This window comes from Psammomys obesus, unplaced genomic scaffold (genome assembly GCF_907164565.1).
Source record: "Psammomys obesus unplaced genomic scaffold, mPsaObe1.curated_primary_1811, whole genome shotgun sequence".
Taxonomy (NCBI): domain Eukaryota; kingdom Metazoa; phylum Chordata; class Mammalia; order Rodentia; family Muridae; genus Psammomys; species Psammomys obesus.
Window position 1 is genome coordinate 9,000,681 of NW_026586383.1, and position 21,465 is coordinate 9,022,145.

General features: G+C 48.0%; 1 protein-coding gene across 1 annotated transcript in view; it reads left to right on the top strand.

Moving 5' to 3' along the window:
- Window positions 1–582: 582 nt before the first annotated feature.
- Wdr48 (WD repeat domain 48) overlaps window positions 583–21,465 on the top strand; it is a 33,808-nt gene continuing 12,925 nt past the window's right edge. Inside the window, exons 1-10 of the mRNA XM_055601526.1 lie at window positions 583–656; window positions 9,449–9,589; window positions 11,372–11,450; window positions 12,432–12,514; window positions 12,615–12,744; window positions 14,347–14,435; window positions 14,923–15,024; window positions 18,204–18,428; window positions 19,888–19,962; window positions 21,266–21,368. Of these exons, the coding sequence (XP_055457501.1) occupies window positions 609–656; window positions 9,449–9,589; window positions 11,372–11,450; window positions 12,432–12,514; window positions 12,615–12,744; window positions 14,347–14,435; window positions 14,923–15,024; window positions 18,204–18,428; window positions 19,888–19,962; window positions 21,266–21,368 (1,075 nt within the window). The 5' untranslated portion in view covers window positions 583–608. The remainder of the gene's footprint in view (window positions 657–9,448; window positions 9,590–11,371; window positions 11,451–12,431; window positions 12,515–12,614; window positions 12,745–14,346; window positions 14,436–14,922; window positions 15,025–18,203; window positions 18,429–19,887; window positions 19,963–21,265; window positions 21,369–21,465) is intronic.

Below are 21,465 nucleotides of genomic sequence, written 5' to 3' on the forward strand. Positions count from 1 at the left end.
CAGCGATAGCCTGTACGGTTTGGAGGGCCTCTGGGGCTTCCCTGACCATAAGTCACAGGAAGCTATGCCTGTTGTTGGTATTTTCATTTAACAACCCATGTCTTCTGGGGGGATCATTTTCCATCCATGCAGGGTACCTATTTTTATACGTGTATTTTCTATTTTAGACTTACTTCTACTTTACAAGTATTCTGCCTGCATGCAGTACCCATGTAGGCCAAAAGGGGGCCTTCGGAACTGCTCAGGAGCTCCCGTGTGTAACGCACATAACCTGCAGGTAAAATACAAATATACACGAAACAGAATTTCAATTTAAAAAAAAAAAAAAAACTATTCATAATAAAGCTCCTGATCGCCTCCCTCTGCAAGCTGGCGTCTGGGGTGGCCCCGGAGCTTAGCCACTCGGAGCCACTCAGGGCGCGCCCTTCGGCTCTGCCTCCATCGGCGGCACCGCCCGCACTCGGCTATTTCTCCCCTGGCACTTCGCCTCGCAACCGTCCAGGAAAGCCTACGCCCTACCTACCTTCTACCCAACCAAGGAAATAGGGCGGGACATCCGCCGGCACCGAGCCTCTCCCGGAAGTGACGTCGGAGTGTCAACATGCAAGATGGCGGCCCATCACCGGCAGAACACAGCCGGGCGGAGGAAAGTTCAGGTATGGCGGCCCGGCTCCGCGGCCTTGGCGACGCTGCCGTCGGGCCGGGTTCCCCCGCGGGCGGCCGGACGCCTCGGGCCGCGGCTGGCGGGGTTCGACGGCCGAAGGATGGCGGGGCGGGGCGCGAGGGGTGGGGCCGCGGCGCCAACGGCCTGAGGCAGTGGCGGGCGGGCTGGGCGCGCGGGCCTCGCGAGCGGTCGCGGGGAACCGCCGTCCCGGGGCACCGGGCCTGCGGCGGCGCCATGGGCCTGCTGTCCGCTCACCTGCCTCTGCTGTCGGCCGCCTTCTTCCGGAGCGGACGCTACCCGGCAGCGGAGGCCGCGCGGCGCCCGCGGGTGGGTGAGGCCGGGGAGCGAGGGGCCTTGCGGGGGCGTGGCGGGGCGGGGTCGCACGTGGGCGCTCTGCGCTGGAGGAAATTAGTTTCCGTTCCCTTGCCGTGGGCTGGACCCCCACACACACCCGGCTTCACCCGCCTCCCTGTGCATCTTCCGTTTTCAGCCCTAGCCTCCGTAACACCGGGATCGCCGGTGATGAATGAGTTCGCTAACCCCGCACAGTGGGTGCTTCGCTTTCCCCCTCAGTCACTTCGGTTCGGTGTGTGTTTGAGTTCTGCCTGCTGCCTTTTCCTTTTGGGCTGGGGATGAAACTCATTTGCCAGAGTGCCTCCTGTTCTGAGCAAGGCTCGGTCCCTCTGCACCGCATAAAACCAGGCCTAGTTGGTACCTGCCGGAACTCCTAGCACCGGTGTGTGTGTTTCTGTAGTGAAGGCAGGCAGGAGGAGAGGGGGGACATCAGAAATTTGTCATCCTCCAGTACCTACCAAGTTTGAGATCAGTCTGGGCCACATGAGACCCTGCCTCCCTCCTATGTTTATCTTAAGGGACTGGGATTTTTATTTTAAAGCCCCATTATGAGTGTTTGCCTTCGGGAATATTGTATGCAGTTCAGAACAGTTCATTCAGTCATTAGACATTAGGCGTGTGCTGAGTACATAGATCGGCTCCAAAGAGAGGAAGAGATTGAAAAGGTTTAGCAATCAATCACTAAGCACTCCACAGCCTGAACTCAGTGTTCAGAAGTGAGATCCAAAGGACAGTAAGGTCAGCATGAAGTTGTAAAGCTGTGAGATTTCCCAGGTCAGTGTCTTCTTCATATTGCTGCTCTCACCAGTCAGGTCACTGTTCCTAGTATACTCATTAAATGGCTGTTAAGTGGTTTAAATCGGGCTGGTAAAGGGCCTATAGCTTAAACATGGGAATTTCAATTTCTGTCCCTACTTAAGAAGCCTGTACAGGGTGGTACCTGTAATCCCAGCTCTAGGGAGGCAGAAACTGGAGGATCCCTGAAGTAATGGCCAGCTCGCCTTGCTGATGGGTAAGCTCCAGGTCCAGTGGAAAGATAAGTGGAGAGAGCAGTGAAGGAAGACACCCAAGTCAACCTCTGGTCTCATATGCATATGAGATACGTATACGCATACACATATGCATATGCATACGTGTGTCTGTATGTGTGTATACACGCACACAGATAATAAAAATTTAAAGAGTGAGATTACAAGAACGTAAAACTCCCTCAGCTTTCCCTGAATAGGTGTGGCTTTTATGTTGAAGGGCACTCGAGATGGAATTGCAGTAGCCCCAGCTTTTGGGCCAGGTGATGAGAATGCTGTTCCCAGCTAAGCTGTAACGTAGTTACGTTCCACACACTAAGCTGGTGGCCTGGAATAGAGTAAGGATTATCAGTTCTCTCAGTTTGGGGTAAATATTTAAAAGACAAGGCTATCAGATGGCTTGAAGGGTCAAGGTGTTGTGGCCAAGCCAGAAGACTTGAGTTTGACTCCTGGACCTACATGGTAGAGTGTGAGAACTGACTCCGACTTATCCTCTGACTTCCAGAGGCACTTCATGGTACCACCATCCCACATACACACGCTTTGAAACATTTAAAAGACAAAGCTGGAAATATACCTCGGTGTAGAGCACTTGCCTGTCTTGTGCAAGGCCCTTGACTTCAATCCTTAGCGATAGCGAAGAGTGGAGAAAATGGAAATGAACCATGCAGTTGAAAACCAAAGTGTTTAACTAGGCTGGATGTAGACCAGTGCATACAATGAGAAAGGAGGTAATTCCACTCTTGACCGGCCAGAGAACGAAGCTAGAGTTTGGTGTTCAGCAGTAAGCAAATTGTGATTAGACACTATTTCCTATCTAGCTGAAATTAGCCTGCTGAAGAGAAAGGTGAGAATTTGTCCAGTAGGTACAGAAGCGATGTTAGAAGCCAGGGAGACTGATTCCGTCTCATTGTGTCGTCTCACTGTGCAGAGGAGGGGTGCATGCGTGCTGATTGCAAGAACCCAGAAATCATACAAAACTATAAATTCCAGTTGTCCTTCGCTGTCTCAAGACATCAACCCTGTGGAGTGTCCTGTGTCACCCTGTAGTAGGGGCTGCTTCTCAGCCTGCTTACTCTTCACACTTTACGTTAGCTCAGGCTTTCGTGCGGAAGCTGAGGATCCTCTCCTGTGTGTTTCGGGTTGTTGAAGATCGACTTCTGCCCACAACTGTACCACCCCAGTTGTGACAACCAAAAACTCTGCAGACAGAAGTTTCCTTTAGGGCAGAATTGACACTGGTTGAAAGCTAAGCTTGTGCTTTTCCAGCTTGCTACCTGACATACAGAGCCATAGCATTTACTGCTTTGTATCTTGTTTTGCCAGAACTTAAAGGCAGCTCCTAGAGACCACAGTTCCTCACTTTGATGATGGTGCCCAGCTTCGCTCCTAGCATTCGGAAAGCAAAAGCAGTTCACTCCTAGCCTCAGAAAGCAGAAGCAGCCTGATCTATACACTGCATTCTGGGTCACCTAGGGCTATATAGCGAGACCCTGTCTTTAAAAGAAATTATTCCACAACATCACATATATGTCTGTAATCTGTCTTTATTTATTTAAGGGTATTGTAGGAATATTGTTACTGTGAGAAAAAAATACTAAATGCCCACCTTTGGAAATCTGTATGTGGTTGTCAAACAAAATATGATATATTCATGTAGTGGTCATGAGGCAATTATCAGAAGTAAACTTGAGGCTGGGAAGATTGTGTGGGTGGTAAGGTGCATGCCACATGAGGCTCTGCGTTCAGATCATCAGCGCCACATAAAAGCCAGGTGTGGTGATGTGTGCCAGCATACCAGCATTGAGAAAGCAGGACAGGCTTTCCACTGCTGACCACGCCCTGAGGAATTGAGAAACTCCAGACTCTGAGAGACCATGCTGGTCTGCAGAGCAAGTTCCAAAGCTGCCAAGCCTACGTAGGAACGGTCTCAAGAAAACAAACACCAAAACAGTCTGGAAGGTGTCAGCACTGCTCCCTGAGATGTCAGTGGTCTGCGTAAATGAACACGGGCTGCGTTTACTGAAACGGTACGCACCGGGGCTGGAGCAACAGCTCTGTAGTTAAGAGCCGCTCTGCTAGAGGACAGACCCACGTGGCGGCTTACAGCCATCTGTAACTCCAGGTTCAGGGTCTGGCATCCTGTTGCGGCCTCTGCAGCACACAGGCAGCGCACATGTGTGTACTCAGGCACATACTCATAAAGTGAGTCTAGGTCATGTGCACCAGTGTGCGCTGCGGTGTTTTGGGTCTTGTTGGAGAGGAGGTCCCACCGTGTGATCCCCTCTGGCTCCAGCTGGCCGTTTTCCTGCCTCAGCTTCCTGAGTGCTGAGATTACAGGCATCACCACTCACCTCACATTTATTTTATGTTTATGCTTTTAGATTATAAAAAATAAAATGTTCTATTTTGGAAAAGTGGGAAAGTGAATATATTTTTGCCTTTTGGCTATTAATGTCTTGGATGAAGAAGACAGTAACCCTGAATTCCAAAGCCAAGGTACGGACAGGCCTTGGATTATAATCTTGTTAAAAAAAACAGTGGAGAAGGACCACGTACAGTCATCAACAGGTGTAGCTGTTGTGTGAGCACAAGCAGAAAGTGTTTTCAGTTCTTGGGGCTTTGCTGTGTTGTAACCATGCCGCTGTATCCCACAGCATTTGATCTGCCCTTACAGCTCAAAGCCAGCCATGGAGAATCTGTCAGTGAACAGGGATGGCTGTGCAAGACTAGTTCACAGAAACAAGGTTTAGGCTGGATTTGTCCTTCAGGCACCTGTTGCTAACCCCTGGTTTAGAAGAAGGCAAACCAGAGTATGTCCTAAAGAGGTACGTGTGTGTGTGTCCGTCCATGTATACATAGACTGGGTGTCCCACAGCACACATGTGAGATTAGAATAACCTCTGGTGTCCATATTCACTTTCCTGGTTTGAGACGGTCGTTGAGCCGTGTGTGTGTGCTGTGTAGCTGCCCGTGAGCTTCTGGCCGCCCCCTGATCCCATCTCCACCTTCCATCATACTCTCTGAGCACTGGGTTCCAGATGTCTCCTCAGCCTGGATAGCAAGCAAAGCTACTTACCCACTGAGCCATTTCTCCAGCCCTAAAATACTTTTTAAAAATTAGCTGAAATGCAGTTGCGGACAGAAGGAGCAATTGTAGGATAATGGTAAAGATTTAAAGAACTGGACAGGGACACACATGCCTAAATGCTTGCAAAGAAGTGTCATTGATGTGCTGCTTGTTTCCAAAGATGCGAGAGGGTAAGTTGGATCAAATGAATGGATGATCGAGTAAAGCAAGTGTAGAGGTGTTAACTGAAGTGTGTGTACAGCAGGTATGTGCTATGTGATTTATAATTCAAACAGCGAGTAGACGCTAAAAGATTAAAAACTGAACATAGTCAGCTGTAGAGGGGCTGCTTGAGATGGCGGAATCTTGCTCTGTAGCCCGGCCTGGCCTGAAACTCACAGCCGCTGGCTGCATGCTAGGGTCGAGGGCCTGGGCCACCATGATAAGCAGAGTGAATTTGTTTGCTGGTCAGAGAAGGACTCACTTGAGGGGTGACTTAAAGTTTGGGGGAGGGGAAGCGTGACAGCCACTAAGCCTAGAATGAGAACATTCCAGCGAGACTGTACAGCTCAGGGTCCTGAGTTTGTGGAGCAGTAAAGAGGCCTGAGGTTAGGAAAAGGGGGCAGCAGGTGCAGTCAGAGAAGTGGCTGCAGGCCAGATGGGGAGGCCCTTCAGGTCCTGGAGTAAACTGTGGGTAGGGCGAGGATCAGGAATGGTGGGTTCTAAGCAGAGCGACAGCAGGATACACAGCAGCCCCTTTGTCCCTGTTGGTGTCCCACCATGTCAGTGCTCTCTTCCTCCTCCTGTTTGGGTTTTTGTCTGTTTCTTTTGTGTTTTGAAACACAATATCTACATACTGTGTCTGTCTGGGAACTCACTGTGCACACCAGGTTGGCCTAGAACTCAGGGATCCTCTTGCCTCTGTCTCCCAAGAGCTGGGGTTAGAGGCATACACTGCTTTGCCTGGTCCTCTCTTTTTTTAAGTGAATTTTGTTTTTATTCTATAGGATGCGCATAGCCATTTTTATATGAAAGGCTGCACCCTTACCCTGGGGCTTAGTGCACCTGTCATACTGTACAGTGAGGAACCTTGGGGGTGTGGCCAGGTTACAGGTCTTAAGATGGGGGATTATCTGGTCAGCCCTTAAAAGCAGAGGCCTTTCTCCAGCTGGAGTTAGGAGGCTCTATTGCAGGTGAGAGCCGTGGGGAACATATGAGAAGGAATTCGGGCAGCCTTTAGGAGCAAAGATGGGCTGGCGGGCAGTTAATGAGACACAGACCATAGGACTACAGGCACATCAACACCACGCGTTTAGAAGCATGCTCTTTCCTAGAGTCTCCACTGAAGAGTACAGACCTGCTGACTGGCCAGTCTGAGCCTGTGAGGCCCTGGGTACGCTTAAGCCCGGCCTGGACTTCAGCCTTCAGAAAGGAAAAGGGGGCACATTTGAAGCCATTGCGTTTATGGTCATTTGTAACAGTTGGGATGGAAACCCTATCTCGTTTACTTGCACTAAGAGATGGGGAGGATAGCGAGGAGAGTGGGGAGATAAAAATGGATTAAGAAAAGCCATTATTTCATATGCAAACCAGAGAAGTGATTTTAAATGATGGAGAAAGTGGTTTCTCTCTGATGGTCTCTGCAGTAACTACCAAGGACCCTGAGGACATCTAGGTTCTAGATGCTGAGGCAGATGAGGGAGGCCCTCTCTCTCACATAACTGCTGGAGAACTGAATCAGACAGTACTTGCTGTGTGGTTTGCTGCGGGGGGGCTACCCTGTTCATTTTCTCCTGTCCGAATCCCTGTAATTGGCACTTGCAAAATATGTGTTTCTTACTAAAGGCCTGGCTTCCTGTTGCCTTACAAAGCTTATGTTGTGCCTATCCCATTTGGTGGACAGTTGAGAACAGTCAGATATGAGTTCTCAACTCTGACTTCCAACTGTCCCAGTGAACTTAACAATGAAGTAACTGTTTGATCAGATGCTTCAGGCCATGTTTCTGTAGGCCTGCTGGTACTTCCAGTTAAGCTCCTGCTATTTTTAAAACAGTAAAATCCCAGTCCTTCCATTTTACTGAAGAAGACACAGGAGCCAGATGTAAGAATCAAAACCTACTCACAGGGCTGGAGAGATGGCTGTTCTTCCAAAGGTCGTGAGTTCAATTCTCAGCAACCATATGGTGGCTCATAACCATCTGTACTGGGATCTGGTGCTCTCTTCTGGCAAGGCAGAATGCTGTATAAATAAATCTTTTAGAGAGAGAGAACCTACTAGCTCAGAGAGGCAGAGAAAACACCCGGCTGATCTTCCTACTCGGCTCACGTTCCAAAAAGAAAAAGCCAAAGCCCCTTCTTCTCCACACTGTCTTAAATACCCTTCAACCCAATGTTCCTCCTTTCTGCTTAATCCCTGTAGGCTGGTTTTGTGCTCCGACTCTTGACAGAGGGTTAACTTTATTTAATCCTGTGTACAGAAAGCTCTTGAATTAAAGTTGTGTGCTAGGGCTGAGCTGCACCAAACAAGAAACAGGTTTTTACAGTTCACAGTCTCAGGGGTTCACAATTGGATCAAATATCCTGCAACAGAATGTCACCCAGAAGATTTCATTGCTCTCCCCAGGACCCCCACCCCACCCCAATGCCAGGACCAGGGAGGTCGCTCAGCAGTTAAGCACACACCGCTCCTGCAGTAAACTCCACTTGGTTCTCAGCACCCATGTCAGGCAGTTCACAACCACCCGCAACTACAGCTCCTGGCACCCTCTTCTGGCCTCAATAGGCAGTGCACTCACGCTCAAAAATGCATACGTATACTCATAATTAAAATAAAAATAAAATACATTTAAGCTCTGGGTTTGTTTTTTCTGTCTTTCTGTATCTGGACATTATATATGTGTGTGTGTGTGTGTCTGTGTGTGTGTATAGACATATATATATATATATAAATGTTTATATATGTATATATATGTCTATATATATATACACATACATATATAGATATATATATAACTTCAGTGAGTGTACTGGGATGGTTCCCACTTGTCTTGATTCAGGTATTTTTTTGTGGATTCCCCTTCTGCAGTCTGGCAGAGAATAGTGGAGGCCAACACACAAGACTGGCATTTGTACAGGGCTGAAGTCCTTGGGGGTTTTATGGTGTCCTGGACATCTCACAGTAGGAACTGGGCTCTGCACCCAGGAACAGAATTTTAATGTGAAACACCTTAAGAACAAATTACTGTATCAATTCAGCTTCTCCCTTTAATGACCACATAGAATGTAGAGTACATTTTTTAAAAATATTTGTTATTACAGTGTTGGAATGGAGGTCACATACCATGGCACATGTGGAGGTCAGAGGACAATGTAGTAGAGCTGGTTCTCTCCTCCTACTTTACATACAGTCCAAGGATCAGAGTCAGGTCTCCAGGTTTGTGTGGCAAGCACCATTACCTGACGACCATCTTGCCAGCCTGGTGTATAATAATGTAACCATTTCCTTATTAAAGATGTTGTTTCTGTTTTTAATTGTACTATAATTTATTGAAAAAATACAGTAGTAGAAGCTGGGTATGGTAGCACATACTTGTAGTCCCAACACATGAGAAGCTGAGGTGGCAGGATTAGGAATTCAGGGCCATCCAAAATTATATAGAAAGTTCCAGGTCAGCCTGGACTGTATGGTGAAACTCGTCTCAACAAAACAAAGTGAGTAATAGAGTTATAAAATAGTAAAGAAGGTCCTTTCAAAAGTAAACAGAAATAATGCAGGTTGTGTGAAAGACAAAGGATCAGTTAGAAGCACCATTGTCCACTGATGGACACTTGAGGACAAAGAAGACAGACACAGCAGTGTCCAGCCAGGGCTTGTCAGCACACATGAAGCATCATGCTTTCTAGAGTGAAAGTGCTTTCTAGATGCACTGCAAAGCCACTGGAGGGTCAGAAGACACATTCCAGAAACATCACAAGAAGGTCCTAAAGGCTTAGGGGATAGGCGGGGTAGTGTAAGGTGTCCGGGGAGAACACGAATGAGGCTGAAGATGGGTGACAGTAGGTGCTAGGGAACTAAAGGAATCCATCTTTGGTTTTTTCCTCTGTCCTGCTTGAGACAGAGCTGGGCCTTCACATGCCCAGCAATCCTCAGTCCTCCTATCTAAACTTCTTCACCTACTTCAATGCAAGGGTAGACCTTTCCAGTCGTGCAAGGGCTTGAGCTGGGCTGTCAGCTGCCATTCTTCTTGCAGTCCTTTAATCCTCATGGAGTATTGGGATTGGCCAGTAGTAGGCTGCGCTCACCATGGCTTGGCTTTTGCTGCTGTCCCTCAGGTGTCCTATGTTATTCGAGATGAAGTGGAGAAGTACAATCGGAATGGAGTCAACGCCCTGCAGCTGGACCCAGCACTCAACAGGCTCTTCACAGCTGGTCGAGACTCCATCATAAGAATTTGGAGTGTCAATCAGCACAAGGTGAGGCACCGAGCTTTGTCAGATAGAATTTCTTTATTCGGTTCCAGCTTTAATATCTGTGTAGTGGGCTTCTTAATACATTCTATAAAGACAGCACCGAGTTCTGTAGGCCTGTGAGGAAGGGCCTGCAGCAAAGTTTCACAAGTACTTTTACTTAACTCAGGGTGCCATAAGTTAGTTTGCTGTAAGAGTTCCCCTGCCACAGAGGGGAAAAAATATCTGGATGGAGGGGAATGAGCACTTCCCACAGGATTTTGGCTTAATTATAAACCTGAAATGTCTCCTGATAACCATGCTAAAAATAGAATAACAGAATGTCTCGTGTATTACTTTTACAAATGTTTGTGAATTTCTTTTACGGAAGTGATTAAAGTCCCCACAACATGCAAAGGTGTGGCAGGCGTGAAACCGAAGGCTGCTCCCTCCTTCTACTCCCCAGGGCTTCCAGAGGCTTTGTTGTTTCTTCTGCAGTGCTGAGCATCAAGTCCTAGGCCTTCTGCATGCTGGACAAGCATCTTTCCCCCCTGAGCTACCCTACAGCTTGAAAGGCTCTTTCGTAAGCAGGGAGGTCCACACAAACGCATGGGAGGGCGATCTGCAGTCAAATGGCAGGAAGCTCTTAGGTTTGCTTGAATGCTGCACTGTGGATGGTGTAGAAACAGTTGGGGCCATTTACTGAGCTCTTAACTATGTGCCTTGGGCCTCGTGCTCACCAAGGTCTGGGGTTCCACAATTCCTTTCAAGATGGCTGTTAGCACATGAGAACTCTGATGGCCAAGTGCCTAGTGTGGCTGTAAATTGGGGCTCAGCCTGGCTTCAGACCCCAGTGCCAGCACCCATATATTTGAGTCTGTGTCTTATTAGCCAGCTCAACAAACTGGTGTTCACTGAAGAAAGAGCAATGGCACAGCTTGCCAGATGAGGTTTCTCCTGTGGGCTCAGCCCAGCAGGTGCTGAGTTCTTGAGCAGGTAAAGGCAGTGTCAGAGCGTGAACGTGAGAAAAGTGTGTCTGCATTTGCCTTTTAGATACCATAGGAACTCACATTTGATTTAGAATATTAACTTTTGGGGAGTTTGCAGTATTTTGAACAAATAAAGACAAAGTGCAAAAGAGCTTGTCTACAATCTAGCTGTCTGGCTGTCCTGCCCTCAGGTATCTTTTCCTGGTCTTCAGAACGAGATTGTGTGGCTGCAGTTCTTAGACATGCAAAGAGCTCGTCTGTGACGTGTATAAACTGCCTGTTTGAGTGTAGGACACAACCTGACACTGTACAGGGCTCTGGGTATTGAGCCAGTGGCTAGGAGTCGCTGACAGTTGGGGTGCCCCTGCAGGTGGCGTGTCTCAGCCCTTGACTTCTTCTGAAGGAGAGGCAGTGAAGAGACTCCCTGAAGGGTTACAAACAAGGGCAGGAAGCTAAAAGCACATGTTCGTCGCCTGTTGCTCTTGGGCTCCTGAAGCACAGGCACCGCAAGTCAGATCTCCCCAGCTCAGGTTTCCTGGGTCCTGTCTGTCCTCTGTGCCCCATACCATGTGTAGTCCAGGGCTTGGCACCTTTACCCCCGGAAGGTGTCAGACTTAGCCTTGGAAACTAAGCTTTCACTATGGTAACTGTCCTAAAACAGACTTTTTTTGCATCAGTTCTCTAGAAGCATGGCCTGTTTGGGAAAGTGCCCCTGTCGATTTAAGTGTGATAGTGTGTCCTATTAAGTGAAGAAAGGGAGCATGGCTGTACTTCGGGGTGGATGTTGCTGTATTGTAAACTCCATGGTTTTCCATTTCAGCAAGATCCATACATAGCATCTATGGAGCACCACACAGACTGGGTGAACGATGTCGTGCTCTGTTGCAATGGGAAAACACGTAAGTTCTTCTCAGGTTCTGACATTCTTCAGTTCTGCTTGGTATATGTTTCATTTTTTTATGTAAGTCCTGTGTGTGCACGTTTGGGTGCATATGGAGATAATGTCATCTTCTGTCCTGGGGCACCATGGTGTGTGGACAGTCTCCGGCTGACCTAGAGTCCACCGATTTGACAGATTGGCTAACTCCTGCGCTCTTACCGCCTCACCCCACCCCACCCCACCCTCAGCTGTCCAGCGCTGGAGCTAGAGTAGGGCTACAGGTTTGTGCTTCCACGTCAAGGTTTTTCTGTGGGGCCCTAACTCGGTGAGCCGTGCCCCAGCCCCTGTGGGACTTTTCTCTTTTTTTTTGGTATTTTGAGGCAGGGTTTCTCTGTGTAGTCCTGGCTGGCCTGGACTCACTTTGTGAGAGAGATCCTCCTGCCTGTGTCTCCCTGTCTGCTGGGATTAAAGGCATGCACCACCACTCCCAGCTGTGAGACTTTTACTAAAGCACAACATACATGCAGAAAAGTGCGCAGACATTGCAACCATAGTAAAATATAAGAGAGAGCATTACCAGGTGCCCCCTTGTGCTATCCTGCCTGCCTTTCAGTCAGTTGACATGATCACTAAAGTTAGTTTTACACAGATTTGAATTGTAGATAAATAGCTCCCTCTACTGTGTGTGTGTAGTTAGTCTTTGTATGGCTGTTTTCTTACTTTGGTACGCTCCATTTCTTGGTTTTGCAGTCTGAGTAATTCCCAGTTAAATTAAGGACTTTTCACTGGGGAGAGTAGAACAATTTGCCCTATCTAATTAAAACCAAAAGTGTTGTGTACATTCCCATATTTCTTTGGGGCATTGTTGAGAAAGTTCTGGGAAGAGCTTGTAAGCCACATGTGTGAACAGTAGTTTGAAGCAGCATTGCTTTGCTGTAAGATAGCCTTATGGTTCCAAGTCATTCTTGTAAGGGTCCAGTTGACTCCTTGTCTCTCCTAGTGATATCTGCTTCCTCCGACACAACGGTGAAAGTCTGGAATGCACATAAAGGCTTCTGCATGTCCACACTCAGGACACATAAGGTAATGTCCACGGTCCAGTCTTCCTGTCGTATTGGGAACTCAGTTCTTTGTATGCTCATGTTCTTACAGCGTAGATCATAGTGTGTCTGTTCTGTTATAGGATTATGTAAAGGCCTTAGCATATGCGAAGGATAAAGAGCTGGTAGCATCGGCTGGGTTGGACAGACAAATATTCCTTTGGGATGTGAATACTCTAACAGCATTGACTGCCTCAAATAACACTGTCACAAGTAAGGTGTTTGAAAACAATTTTTTGAAAGCAATCTAAATTGACATAAAGAATGGTTTATACAACATTTTTGATATGTTTGGTTGAGAAAGCGGTTCATATTTTGAGAGTACATACAGCTTCTAGCCCCAGGAGTATGACTGAACTTGGAGCTAGCTCATCCCTGCTGTAGACCTAGCAGCTTCTCCAGATAGAACCTTGCTTTCCCATGTGCATGTCTTAGCTTCGTGGCTAAAGTGGAGTCCCTACAGTAGAAGAGTCTGTATCTCCCACAGTGTACTCCGTGTGTCCTTGTGTCTCCCACAGCGTACCACAGTGTGTCCTTGTGTCTCCCATAGCGTACATAGTGTGTCCCTGCACCCCAGACAGCCCATGTTCTAGAAGATGACATCTGGCAATGCAGGCTCCATGTTGTTAGGAGCGTTTGCATTAATGGCCAAGATGAGAAATACCCAGGGAGGAAGACAATGTTTCCAGTACCACTTGAGAAGGGCTGTTCAGAGTAACCTGAAAGAATCCAGTGATCTGGAGAAGCCTAGGGAGGCCAGGGTGGTTCTAGAGGAAGCGTAGCTGCTTGATAAACTTGTAGGCACTGCACTAGCCTAGCCTATGGGAGCCTCCAGGCTGAAAGTCTAGGATTCTTGTAGGAGCAGAGTCTGGCCTAGTCTAGACCAGAGAAGGACTTCAGGACATGGGCTTGGACAGCGAGATCTCTATGCTATGTGACTCCAGTCTGTTAAGACTCCAGGTGCTCCCACAGCGTGGCTGGTGTAGTCTGTTGCAGGGGGCAGGTGGAGAGACTGGTGTTTACAACTTCTCCAGTGTTGCTTTGCCCAGAAGTATGTCTAGTCTAAACCCCTTGTTCCCTTGGGGTTTTTTGGTTGGTAGTTCTATTTCGTTTTTCAGGGATCCAGCAGGTAGGCCCTGAGGTCTGCCCCTGAGATACAGAGGGTCAGAGACTTGGGGCTCTGAGATTCAGAGGGTCAGGGCCTTGGCTCAGTGGACACAGCTTCTGCCAAAGTGGACTTGCTGAGAGTGGTGAGGGGCCTGTCACCAGGTTGATGAGTGCAGAAGCCATGCTGCCGATAGTCACCGCTGTTGAGTGTGTAGAAGCATTTCTAACCGCTTACGTGTGCTAACTCCCACTCACAGGCCACTAGGGGGGTTGTTTGTGAAGCAGTCCCCTGGGAAGGAAAGAGTTCCACATTGGCTTCCAAATCAAAGGGCGTGGACATGATTCTGGCCAAAAGTGTTGCCTTGGATTTCTGTTTGGGGTTTGGGTTAAGATACGGTGTTTTCATTTTGTCTTTCTTTGAATAATAGTGACTTGAACTATTCAGGCCATCTTTGGAAATACAGTGCTTTTGTGGGTCAGTTTTAAATGGTAGCGCAGTTCAGTTTAACAGATACTTATTGAGCACTTGCACATACTCAAATCCAGAAAAAAACACAAATTTTGATGATACTGTTATTTGGAATTCTCTCTAAACTATTAGTAAAGATTAGATTTTCTAAGTCAAATGTGTAAGCTTATGATTTTTGCTGACAAGTTGCTGAACACCTGATAATTTTGTTAACATTGAACTCTGTTTATCTTCAACAGCTTCTTCTTTAAGTGGGAACAAAGATTCCATTTATAGCCTGGCCATGAACCAACTGGGAACAATCATTGTATCAGGGTCCACTGAAAAGGTAAGGGAGGCCTAGCCAGTGTCTCTGAAACTAAGAAAATGGAGTCATTGCGTCTGTCCAGTTCTTAAGTACATGCACAGAGCTCGGGGAGGCAGCATGCTGTAGTCCCCACATTCGGGAGGCTGAGGCAGGGGTATCACTTAAGCCCAGGAGTTGAAAACCAGCCTAGACAACATAGCCAAATTCCTGTCTCAAAAGAAACCAAAAAATAAGATTAATAAACAACAGTAATTTTGTCTAGTGGATGATAAGAGAAATGCAAGTTGTGTGTGTAAGGATAGCTGTGTAACTGTTGTGCACTTAGTGAGGGGGCTGTGATCTGGGGCATTAGAAATGTATCCTTAAGTTTAGCAGCCATGGACAATACACACTGGCTGCAGCCATGTTTCCATTCCAGAATTTAATAGGTGGTATTTAAAAGTCGGGTGCTTTCAAAGGCTGGTTGTGTCCATAGCTGGTTTATATAATACTCTGTAAAAACTGGCAGGTTCTAAGAGTGTGGGATCCAAGAACCTGCGCGAAGCTTATGAAGCTGAAAGGGCACACGGACAACGTGAAGGCGCTGCTGCTGAACAGGGACGGCACACAGGTAGGAGCTGTCTACAGACACGGGTGGCTTGGCAGAAGTCTCCCACTTTATGCATGGCTGGAGGGTCAATCTGCACCATAGCTACGTGTGTGCTTTACATCCTCATTCAGTCTTTAGGACACTAGGTTTAGGCTGAGCAGTTAAGAGCACTTGTTCTTACAGAGGACTGGGGTGCCATTCCCAACACACAGATCCCGAAGTTGACAGCCTCCGTAACTCCAATTCCAGGGGCATCCATTTCCCTCTTCCGGCCTCCCGGCACTGCACGCACATGGCGTATATCCACACAGAAATACATACACCTAAAAAGAAAATAAGTATTTGAAAAATAAAAAATAAAAATAAAACAGTTGCCATTTCCAATATAAGTAGCTCACACCTATAATCCAGTTACTTAGGAGACTGAGGCAGGAAGATTACAATAAATTTGAGACCCGCCTGGCCCGGGGTGGTTTCACACGCCTTTAATCCAGCACTCAGGGAGGCAGAGGCAGGCGGATCACTGTAAATTCAAGGGCAGCCTGGTCTATAGATCAAGTTCCAGGATAGCCAGGGCTATACAGAGAAACCTTGTTTCAAAAAAAAACAAAAACAAGACCAGCCTGTGATAGATAGAGAATACAAGATTCGAGGGTCTATGGCTGGGATACAAACCTGTGATTAATTTAACCTGTGATTAATTTAATATTAACCTGTGATTAATATTAAAAATAAAAATTATTTAAAAAAATAAAGAAAAAGAAAAAGAAAGATTCGAGGGTGAGAACCTATCTCAAAAACTAAAAAAATGCTAACTTGCACTCGCAGTGCTCCACATTTTAAAGGGCTTTGTTGCTTTTAATGAAGGCAGGACAAGAAAGGCTCCGGTGCTGTCCCGGTGCGGGGGTGTGTACAGTTTCGCCAGCAGAGCTGGCTGGAGCAAAAGGAAGCTGTGCTCTCTTACGCCTTTGGCATCGTGTTAGTTAGAGATTCTCATGATCGTATGACTTGGGCATTGTCTTAGTTAGGGCTTCCATTGCTGTGAAGAGGCACCACAACCATGGCAACTCTTATAAAGGAAAGCATTTAATTGAGGGTGACTTCAAGTTTCAGAGGTTTAGTCCATTACCATGATGAGAAGGATGGCAGTGTGCAGGCAGACAGTGCTGGAGAAAGAATTGAGACGTCTACATCTGGACTCCTAGACAGCAAAGGAGACTATGTGCCATACTGGGTGTAGCTTGAGCATAGAAAACCTCAAAGCCCACCGCCACGGTGACATGCTTCTTTTAACAAGGCTACACTTCCTAAGAGTGCCACTCTAGGGCACCATACCTGTTCAGACCTCCACAGGCAGTTCTGTTGTTGCTGTGTTATCTGTAGGCTGAAGTCTCTAGCAGTGTGCTTCAAAGGCCTAATGCTCTTTCTGTTCCTGCAGTCTGTAGGTTGTAGTGTACTTCTAAGCCAGGTGATGTGACTGTCAAATGGAGATCCTTAAGGTCAGCTGCATTTGCTATGGGTAGGGCTCAGTTCTGAAAGCTACCTGTTGGGTCTTAAAATGCATAGTTGTCTATCACCCACAGGGTTTTCTGATACTTCAAGTTCCAAACCTAAGTTAGGCCTGGGATCACAGCATCAGGCAACTTCTCCAACAGTAGTCTGGTCCCTACACACAGGCACCCCATACGACCATCATTGAGAGAACAGTAATGCCTGATCTTTCTGTCTAAGTCTGGTCTAGCAGAACAGTGTGGCGCGTTGGGTTTGTCTCTGAAATAATCTCTTTTTGGACAACTCACATTTTAACCAGTGGAAGAAGAGGTGAGGATAGAGGGTGAGAAATGTTTTGTTGGTCCTGCTAGCTCTTAGAGGATGGCGGGTACTAAAGGGGACCCATGGGTAGGAAGGGATGCTTACAGTACAGGACACTGTTGAACACTGCCTCATGCTGCACCCCATGGCAGGGACTCTCTGAAAGCATTGTCCTCACTGTGGCCTCCTCATAGCCATAGACTGCTGGATTCTATCAAGATTGTTCTGTATTCTGTTTTCATTTATACATCTGTGCTTTCTCCTCTGCTTCCATCTGTGCAATCTGCATCTGGTCCTTAACTGTTGCAGTCTTCAGCTGTGTGGACTTCCAGACCACCATCTTTGCCAGACCTTGTTCTATGTCCTAGGAGCTGAAGGATTGGAGCTTTCCTGAGAGTACTGCCAACTCAGAGTAGCCTCTCTGCATAAGGAACCTTCCTTGGGCCTGCCCCATGTCCCAGCACTCCCACACCCGAATTGGATCAGTCATTCCCTTCTGAACTATCAGGGAGGTGGTTAAATTCCTGATGCTGCCGGCAGTTTGTGAGGAAGTTGTCTAATCTGTATTCATTTAATTAAACCTGTCTACAATTCACAGGCTCCTTAAAATTGAGAGGCAGAGCAGTAAATCATTAACAGAACCATGCAGGTTCATGCCCACAGCTACTTCTCTTTAAAGCTATTGCTAAGTTTCATACTCCAGCAGCAACAATTGCTCTCCTTGGGATCATTCTTTTTTCCCAAGGAGATGAAGTTTTTATTCTTCCTGCAAGTTGTCCCAGCAACTGATCAGGAATTACTGAGCATGCCTGGTAGGGACTCATTCATCCTATTTCTATTTGACTCAGTGTACTCAGCCCTAATTGGTGTGCCACCAACTTCCTTGCATTGTTTCTCCTGAACCTTGAGAAATGGTCAGAACTGCTAGAAGTGTTCCAGATCACAGGGAGTCAGTGGATACCTGGCATAGACCTTGTTTCTGATTCCTGTCAGAACCAAGGCCTGAGCCATGAGGAAGAGGTAAGACCCTGGCCTGGAGCAGTGCCGCCAGATTTAGAACATGGCAGTCGCCCCAGAAGCCTGCTGGGTATCTGTTGGCGACCCTGCTGTAGTCCTGCCTCCTTGGGTCTGGATGGGACCCAAGAGTCTACATTCTTACTAAATTCCCAGGGAAGATGACTGTGCTGCGATGACCACCAGCAGCTGCCTTAGTTATTGAACGTCCAGACACGAGTCACCATAGGCTTTTACAGAAGCAGCAGGCAGCTGGGGAGAGAGGACAAAGGCAAGTTTGCCCGGTGTCCCCGCTGGAACAGGCACGTTGTGTTTGGTCATTTCAGATGGCCTGCTCCTGGGAGCACCCTCAAACCTGTTTCCGTTGTTCGCAGTGCCTCTCTGGGAGTTCTGACGGAACCATTCGCCTGTGGTCCCTTGGTCAGCAGCGGTGTATAGCAACATACCGAGTCCACGATGAAGGTGTCTGGGCCCTCCAAGTCAACGATGCCTTCACACATGTGTATTCTGGAGGGAGGGACAGGAAGATTTACTGCACAGACCTGAGAAACCCTGACATTCGGGTGCTGATTTGTGAAGAAAAAGCACCAGTTCTCAAGGTGTGTTGAGTCCCTGGGCTTCCCAGCTGTGCACCTTAGGCATGAGCAGCGGAAGCTGCACTGAACAAGCCCCAGTGCGGTCAAGGGAAAGCTCCACAGGGTAGCAAGAGTCTGGGCCCAGGTTCTGATACCTGAGGCGCTACTGGGGCACGGATGGCCTTCCTGTGGCTAAATCCTAGTGATACTGTGTCAGCGTGCTGGAGGGTGTGCCTGCTCGCCTGCCCTGTCCTTAGGAGGAAGAACGTGAGCTATTAAGGGTGTCTGAGCAAAGAGGTCTCGGTGTTCAGGCCTCAGCGTCAGCAGTGAGAAGCAGAGTATCTGCTGAAGGGGAAGAGCCGGTTGCTTCCAACTACGAACAGCTGCCTCCAAGCAGCTCCGCAGGGAGAGCAGGAGCCACAGGGTAGGTGGGAAGCAGAGGAAGCTAGCACAGAAGAGACTGCTCCGGGAGCTTGGCAGCTGCTGGGGCTCTTGGCTGTGGGCAGCAGACTGAAGAAGGTGGTACAGGTGCCCATACACTGAAGAGAATCCCCGAGAGTCGCTGGTCGCTAAGAGTCGAGAAATGCCTCCAACTACTCCAGTTCAAGTCTCCTGATGTTGGAAGAAAAGTGGTTCCATTTGAGTATAAATTCACATCTTACATGGATAGCATATGAAAGAACCAGGGGCTTGTTGTGAGGTGATGCTCATGAGCCTGTCCCTGGGTGAGGGCTAACTTCACATTCGTTTTGGTATTAGGATTTTCCTTTCTATAAGCATTTTCAAAAAAAGGAAGAATGTAAGCCAAGCATGGTGGCCCCCAGAGACTAGCTTTGGGGGCACAGCAAGAACCTGTCCCAGAAAAGTGCACATGCACACACAGTATAAGAAGTGGGATAGCAGAAGCACAGCGTTGCTTTTGCTTCAGAAAGTCCTTATTCTTTTGACTGTGTCCACTTAAGTCCCAACAATAAACTTTGCTGGAAACCTTGAGCCTGGACAGCCGAGTGTGGCAGTGTACCCCTTTAATCCCAGCACTCAGGAGGCAGAGGCAGGAGGATCTCTGGGAGTTCCAGGCCAGCCTGGTCTACAGAGAGTGTGCTGGGACAACCAAGGTCTACAAAGAGAAACCTTGAGCCTAGCCACAGTGGTGCCTGTCTATAATCCGGCTGATGCAGGAGAATCATGAATTCGAAGCCAGCTTGGCTGACTTAGTGAGACCGTAAAAATATAACTGCATAGCTGTACGCATGCACAGGTGAGCAAGGACACTTCCCTGCCATGCATCCTCTCCCCATTTGCAAGACTGGCTCCTTCGCTGGAGACCCCTTTCCCTGTCCATCTGTAGCTCATTGCTACAAGCCTGGTGCCAGGCAGCGTACAGTTGACAAAGGATTTATACTCCCTGAGGTATCGCTGGGCTAATAGCTAACAGCTCAGTATCATCAGCCTGACAAAGAAGACTGTTGTGTTTGGTTTTCAGATGGAACTCGACAGATCAGCAGATCCTCCTCCTGCGATCTGGGTTGCCACAACAAAGTCCACTGTAAATAAGTGGGTAAGTGTGTGGCCGTGCTTGTGTAAGTGTGTAGCTTGCTGTCCCAGATTTGCCAGTTTCCAGAGCAGAGGCACGGTGTGGCCTGATGCCCACGTCCCTGTGAACACAGGCGTGATCCTGCAGGTGAGAATATGTGACATTCACGGGTGAATGTCCCCTGTGAATGTCTCTGTTCCCAGCTAGACCGTGTGCTTGATGGGCTTCAAACAGAGTGCTGCCTACTTAGGCCAGCCAGTGTCACACAGCCTCTGGCCTTGTAAAGCTGCACCCGAGAGTAGGCAGTCCGGCCCTGTGTGGTGGGCACAGCCGTAATCCAGCTCTTGGGAGACAGATAGGTGGGAGTGCCACATGGTCAAGGCCAGCCTGGGCTGCGTAGCAAGACAGCGCTTCAGTTGAGCACACAAAAAGAACAAAGTAGACAGTCCATATACCCATTTCTAAAGGTAAAGGAGCAGGAAGTTGGCTTCGGGTTTCCTTTCTCCCTGGCCTGGAAAGCAGGGATGGTGGTAGATCAGGAAGTCAGGGCCTCATAGCACCAGCTCCTTCCGGAGCTAAGCTGTCTTGCCTAGCTGACTCCGAAAGCGTAGGGGAAGGTTGGTGTGCAGGTCAGCTACAGAGCTTGTACGCATGCCTCTGTGCCCGACAGTGATGATCTTAGCTAGAACAGTGCCCTGCTTTGCGGCAGTCTTAGTTACCGTGCTATTGTTGTGATAAAGGTGAAGACAGATTACAACAGAAAGCATTTAATTGGGGACTTGCTTACAGTTTCAGGAGGTTAGTCTGACGATCGTGGTTGGGAGCATGGTGACAGGCGGACGTGGCAATGTGGCAGTAGCTGAGGCCTCACCTCTGGTCCAACAGTTGCAGGCAGAGAGGGAGAGTGGGCCTGCCATGGGCTTTTGAAACCTCAAGCCACCTTCAGTGACACTTCTACTCCAACAAGGCCAAACCTCCTAATCTTCCACTGACTGGGAACCAAGCATTCGAATACATGAGCCTATTGGGACCTCATTCAAACTACCACAGGGGCCTTGTGGGGTTTTTGTTTGTGTTTGGAGGGATTGTTTGTTTAGGGGGGTTGTTGGGTTTTCCCCTCTTTTTCTTTTTCAGAAAGGTCAACAGTCTGTTCTTCATATTTGTTAGGGATTTTTTACTGACCCTGTGACTGGGTGTGTTCTTAACGTAGCTGTGATGCCTCAGCATGAGCTTGTTCTGTAACTGTATTGTTTGTTCTCAACACTTGATGGAGATTGGCAAGCCTGGAGAACATAAAATGATGAAATTGTTAATTTTGTTCCTTTAGACACTGAAGGGAATCCATCATTTTCGAGCGTCTGGTGATTATGACAGTGACTGTACAAATCCCATCGCGCCCCTCTGCACACAGCCTGACCAGGTTATCAAAGGTGAGGGCCACAGCGTGCACACTTTCAAGGGAGTGACGAGGGAGAAGTGGTGGCCTTTCTGTAAATGCAATGCTTCTGCTCACAGACAGCTTGGAAC